General features: G+C 40.9%; 1 protein-coding gene across 1 annotated transcript; it reads left to right on the forward strand.

The window, feature by feature from the left end:
- Nucleotides 1-2,455: 2,455 nt before the first annotated feature.
- On the forward strand, nt 2,456-3,412 carry LOC112060537 (olfactory receptor 14A16-like). The gene has a single exon (XM_024111480.2). The coding sequence runs from the start codon at nt 2,456-2,458 to the stop codon at nt 3,410-3,412; it is 957 nt and encodes a 318-aa protein (XP_023967248.2).
- The last annotated feature ends 3,273 nt before the right edge of the window (nt 3,413-6,685 follow it).

Consider the following 6,685-nt stretch of genomic DNA (forward strand, 5'->3'; position numbering starts at 1 on the left):
TGTTCTCTGTATATATATATATATATATATATATATATATATATATATATATATATATATATATATATATATATATTTTCCTACTGTATTTTCCACTCCATGCATCTGATGATGTGGGTTTTAGCCCAGAAAAGCTTATGCCCAAATCAATTTCTTAGTATGTAAGGTGCCACAAGTACTCCTCCTTCTTTTTATTATATCCATGTTATAGATGGGAACTGTTGTCCAGACAGAATGACATGCCCAAGATCACACAGGAAATCCAGGGAAAACAGGTAGCTGAGCTGGGTCTCTCGGGTTCCAGGTTAGTGTCCAAACCACTGGACCATTATGCCTCAGTCATTCCTGTCACGCTGTCTGGAATAACTCACAACCGTGAGTACCAATCTCAGGTCAGACTGTCAGAACACAGGGCAGACACCCCAAACTGGTGGTATATTCTATAATTAGATTTCACCAAACAAGTAATAAATGTGAACTCCTGGATCACTATATTAGTATTACCATGGAGTCAGAGACCATGCCCTAGGCTCCCCGGCCAATCTTACCACCCAGATAAACTGGACCTTGTGATAAAAGGTTATTCAAACAAAAAAAATCACATTATATTAGGTTCCTCCCAACCCCAAAGGGTCAGTCACTTATCCCAGGTCAATGGATACTCTAGATCTCACATCAAAGGCAACACTGGCAGCCAATTTCTCTAGTAAACTAATTAAAGGTTTATTAGCTAAGAAAAGAAATGAAAGTTATTGAGAGGTTAAAGCAGGTAAAATACCTTAATGGGTTTGGACAGTCCAAGTTTGTCAGTTCAAAGTGACAGCAGAGATATGGTAATCTGCTAGTTTTCCATAAGTCTCTCAGAGTTACCCAAAATAACTTTGGGGATCTTTGTCTTGCATCTGGAATGTTCCCTGAAAGTGTCCAAACAACTCAGAGATACAGAACTCTTCCCTGGATCCATTCTTATAGCTGTCTTCCCCAGAGAGCAATCTGGCAAGTGTTTCCATCACAGCATGGGTTTTCCTCTGTTGACTAAACACAGACTGTATCATCTCTAAATGAAAGTTTCATTATGAGTTTTCTCATCCAGTCTCAATTATTATGCCCCGGATTTTGGTAAAGTGAGGCACAGAGAGTTGAAGTAACATAGCTGCTTAGCTGGGCTTCGATCACAGGAGTTCTTGGCATCTTGTGACCTCCTCTCTCTAGAACCCTGGCTGTACTAGTTATCATTTCAGGCTGGAATTCTCAAGGGAGTCTAAGCCCAAGATGTACACACCTTACTCCCATAGGCTCCTTTGCGAATCCCAGCCTTCATTATGTGAAATTCAGGAAAAGCCTGGGCCTTGGAAATGAACAAGATAGACAGAGGAGCAGGATTACAAAGGCACCTAAAGAAGGAGACAGGTGTCTATTGGAATTAACAATAGCATCTAAGCAGGTTAAGCTCCTAAATCCCACTGAATGACGATGGGACTTATGCACCTAGCTCATTTAGGAGCATTGATCAATTCCTGTAGGTGCCTGCTTTCATCTTTGTAATCCTGGCACACAGATAACACAGAAGCAGGGCTGGAATCAGGGAACATTGGGGGAGATCATAGGCCTGTGCTATGTGGGGGCCAGACTTGAGGGACAGAATGGCTCTTTTGGCTTTATCACCTAGGCATCTATGCACTTGCCTCTGGGCCTCTGCTGCTGAGCTGTGCAGGGCTCCAGGGAGTGAGTCCCACTAGCCCTTAGGAAATAGACATGAATAAATCACCTTCCCGCAGCATCAGTCCTTTAATGCCAGTGATGTTCAACGCCAGCTACACACAGCTCATCTGCAGAGAGCAACAGGTTTGAGTCTAGTTCTGTCAGTTCAGTCTCAGAATAAGAAGGTGGGGAAAGGATTCTCGGATACCTGTGCCTTTAGATTCTAAATTCTAGTCTATAGATAGATATTGACTAAAGAATCCTGGTGCTGGATGACTGAATGTGTCATATGTTGGGAAAAAATCCACAATGATCAGTACAGTAAGTTTGCTATTTCAATTAAATATGTTGGGGGATCAACATACAGGGAAAAATTAAGATGCTAAATAAGACTTACATTATGAACTCATTAAGACTTTTACTCTTAGTTTAATCAAATACCTGCTGCTGATTGGAATTTAAATGAAAGGTATTTAGGTACCTGTTTTCAAAGGTATCGTCTTTAAGCGCTCTGCTTGTCAGAGGGTGGTGATGGATGGCAGGAGAGAGATCACTTGATCATTACCTGTTAGGTTCACTCCCTCTGGGGCACCTGGCATTGGCCACTGTTGGTAGATAGGCTACTGGGCTAGATGGACCTTTGGTCCGACCCAGTACTGCTGTTCTCATGTTCTTATGTTCTCTGTCACTCTAATCCTGACCATTGTTCTTCTAGTTCCCTCCACAGCCATAACACAGTGTACTGAGGAAGAAAATGTCCAACCAAACCGCCATGACTGAATTCCTTCTCCTGGGATTCTCTGACATTTGGGAACTGCAGATTTTACACTTTATTGTGTTTCTAGTGCTTTACCTAATATCCCTGCTGGGGAACCTTCTCATCATCACAGCCATAGCCCTTGACCGTCACCTTCACAACCCCATGTACTTCTTCCTGATGAATCTATCCATCCTAGACTTTGGCTACATCTCTGTCACCATCCCCAAATCAATGGCCAATTCTCTCATGAACACCAGATTGATTTCTTATTCTGGATGTGTCTCCCAAGTCTTTTTTTTCTTATTCTTTGCTTCAGCAAATTTTGCCTTACTAACCATAATGGCGTATGACCGATATGTCGCCATCTGTCAACCACTGCACTATGAGATGGTGATGAACAGGAGAGCTTGTGTCCAAATGGCAGCCAGTGCCTGGATCAGTGGTATTCTCTACTCTGCACTGCACACTGGGAACACATTTGCGATATCCTTCTGTGGAAGCAACATGGTGGATCAGTTCTTCTGTGAAATTCCCCAGCTCCTCCATCTTGCCTGCTCTAACTCATACCTTGGTGAAGTTGTTCTTATTTCTATTTGTGTGCTTTTATGTTTAATCTGCTTTGCTTTTATAATTGTGTCATATGTTCAGATCTTCAAAACAGTGCTGAAAATCCCCTCTGAGCAGAGCCGGCATAAAGCCTTCTCCACCTGCGTCCCTCATCTCGTTGTGGTCTCCTTATTCCTTTTCACTGGCCTCTTTTCCTTCCTGAAACCCACCTCCAACTCAACCTCAGATCTGAATCTCTTGGTGGCTGTTCTGTATTGCATAATGCCCCCAATGTTGAATCCGATCATCTACAGCATGAGAAACAAGGAAATGAAAGGTGCACTGAGTAAACTGATAGGTTGGAGGTTATTCAGCAAGAATAAAATGTCTATATTTCTCCACTGATCACAGTTTCATTCTGTGTTTCTTATAAATATAATCAGCTGATGACATTATTGCCTTCATGAGAACATACTGTGCAATCTGTTTATGCAGAATTGAGTATTTCCCCTAATAAAAATGCAGATAAATATAAGTCAAGAAAAAAAGTATTTACTATAGGTTTTTATCAATGTAATTAAGATTGGAATCTATCTATCTATGTACTGCTTGCAATCACCATTCTATGTGATAACCTTGCACATAAAATCAGTAGCCATAGCAAAGTCCCTACTGGGTTCTCTGGCTCTTCTTTTTTTTCAGGATAACAGCTCTGACTGAGGTATCAATTTTTTGTTTTTGTTTGTTTGTTTGTTTGTTTGTTGGATTTTTAGTTTATTTTTGTTTAGTTGTTTGTTGTTTTTATTTGTTTCTTTGTTCCAGGTGGGTTTGCAGGTGGAAAGGCCTGGAGAGCTATTGAGTGTTTGGTTAGACAGGATTTTCAATGTTTGCCGAATTTGGATCTCATTGAAGTAACTGAGGTTTAGCCCCTCACTTCAAAGAAATTAGGATTTGGCCAATAGCCGATATACACAAGGATCCAGAATTGTCTGACAGACCCCTGGAGAAAGTGACTATGAGAGAAATGTAAGTGTCTGATATCCCAACTCATCTAAACCAGCACTAATGTAGACTAGACCCATTGACATCACCAATTTAATACTGATGAGGTTCTGGCCCAAAGTTTCTGGGCTCCACACAGTAGTGACATAAATGCTGGTGTAAATTACTTGTTTGGAGTCATTTTGTTCTAGCCTTGGTGTAAGTGGAAAAGTGGCATCACATACACTGATCTGGTTTTCCATACACTATCCCAAGTAGATCTACTGAATTCCAAGCTGAGAAAGGATCTCAGAAGTTATTAGTATAAGAATACCGTCTTTGTGCATGGTTGTGTACGCTACATATATGACAGACAAAAGCAGAGTATGTGATTAGATAGAGAGACAGACAGACAGGACCATTCCTTGTCCTAACACACATCCTCATTTAGTCATAATGATAGATTTCTATTTGATTGTGAATTATGTTAGCTAGTTAGATAATGAATAATCTATTGAGATTATTCTGAAAATTATTGTGCTTCTTTTCCTGTTAATGATTGTCTATGTCAAGATCATGATTTTCTTATAAGCACTCCTTATTAAACCTTATTTAGCAAAGTTTTATTATGACTATATCTTATTCAATCGCTCATTTACAAATAGCTCATCAAAAGTACTCAGTGTTTAGACTTCGAGCGGTTTTGACTGGATACATTTTAAACATGCTGTGTTTTGCTTCTCTGAATAAATGGAAGTATCATTTTGAAGTATCTGTTGAAGTCAATAGATCTCTGGGAATTTACACCAGCTGAGGATTTGGTCCAAAAACTCATGATTATGAAATTAAAACTCACTTTGAATATTCTGTATAAAGGCCCTGATTCCCCAGCCACTTCAGCACATTCTAAACTTTAAACACGAGTGGCTCCATTGAAGGTTTAAAGAAAAACTTATGCTTAAATTTCTGTTGGTTATGGGTTAGGGTTATGGATAGGGCTTAAGGCTAACACCAAACTGCTGTCAGACCCTGACACTATATAAGTTACTCTCCTTTCCCAGTCAAATAAAGCCCTGCAATTGGTGCATTGGAATTATTCTCCCTTTCTGGGTTCTGGATTATTAGCATGAAATAACAGTTTATCTGAAAGCCAGAATCTCTGGGACTTCTTCTCCAAACTCACCAGTCCAGTATGCCCCTTCATCATCAACCTCTCCTTCCTGGACGTCCTGATCAGAAGTCATCTACTACAGGACAGGCCCAACAAAGAAAGTAACAGAACGCCACTAGTCGTCACTTTCAGCCCCCAACTACAACCTCACCAGCGCATCATCAAGGATCTACAACCTATCCTGAAGGACGATCCCTCACTCTCACAGACCTTGGGAGACAGGCCAGTCCTTGCTTACAGACAGCCTCTAAACCTGAAGCAAATACTCACCAGCAACCACACACCACACAACAAAAACACTAACCCAGGAACCTATCCTTGCAACAAACCCCGTTGCGAACTCTGTCCACATACCTATTCAAGGGACACCATCATAGGACCTAATCACATCAGCCACACCATCAGGGGCTCATTCACCTGCACATCTACCAATGTGATATATGCCATCGTGTGCCAGCAATGTCCCTCTGCCATGTACATTGGCCAAACTGGACAGTCTCTAAGTAAAAGAATAAATGGACACAAATCAGACGTCAAGAATTATAACATTCAAAAACCAGTCGGAGAACACTTCAACCTCCCTGGACACTCAATTGCAGACTTAAAAGTGGCAATTCTTCAAAAAAAAAAAAAAACTTCAAAAACAGACTCCAACAGGAAACTGCAGAACTGGGATTAATCTGCAAACTGGACACCATCAAATTGAATAAAGACTGGGAGTGGATGGGTCATTACAGAAACTAAAAACTATTTCCCCATGCTAATTTCCCCCTACTGTTACTCACACCTTCCTGTCAACTGTTTGAAATTGGCCATCCGGATAATCACTACAAAAGTTTTTCTTTCCTCCTGCTGATGTTAGCCCACCTTATATGATTTGTTTCATTAGAACAGGTATGGCAACCCCCATCTCTTCATGTTCTCTGTATATATATGTCTTCCTACTGTATTTTCCACTCCATGCATTTGATGAAGTGGGTTTTAGCCCACGAAAGCTTATGCCCAAATAAATTTGTTAGACTCTAGGTTCTTTAGGTAATCCTCCATAGGGACCTAAATGCCTTTAAAAATCTGGCCCTATTATATTTATAAGTGGCAAAGTCACTTTTGAAAATAAGACTTAGGTACCTAAATAACTTGATGGGGGGTAATAATTTTACAGAATGGCAGTAAATGGAGGAGAATCTGTGTGTGTGTGTTTGTGATGGGTTGGATCACAGAACCCCCTCTGGAAGCTGCGAACTGATGTACCAAGACTACCTCTGATCCTGTTTTCCCTGCTAGCTCAGGACTCCACCACCCAGTCTTGCTGAGCCAGACACTCCTGTCTGCTAGACCCAGGGTCTGAATTACTTGCCCCAAAGCTGCAGGTTTACCTGAAAACAGCTCACTGAAGTGTGTTTGTCTTTAGCACTCAGATGCCCAAGTTCCAATGGGGTCTAAACCCAAATAAATCCATTTTACCCTCTATAAAGCTTATGCAGGGTAAACTCATAAATTGTTCACCCTCTATAACACTGATAGAG

Source organism: Chrysemys picta, chromosome 12 (assembly GCF_011386835.1).
Source record: "Chrysemys picta bellii isolate R12L10 chromosome 12, ASM1138683v2, whole genome shotgun sequence".
Classification (NCBI taxonomy): Eukaryota; Metazoa; Chordata; order Testudines; family Emydidae; genus Chrysemys; species Chrysemys picta.

Coding starts and splice junctions, on each gene's coding strand:
- LOC112060537 (XM_024111480.2), top strand. CDS start 2,456: ATGTCCAACCAAACCGCCATGACTGAATTCCTTCTCCTGGGATTCTCT.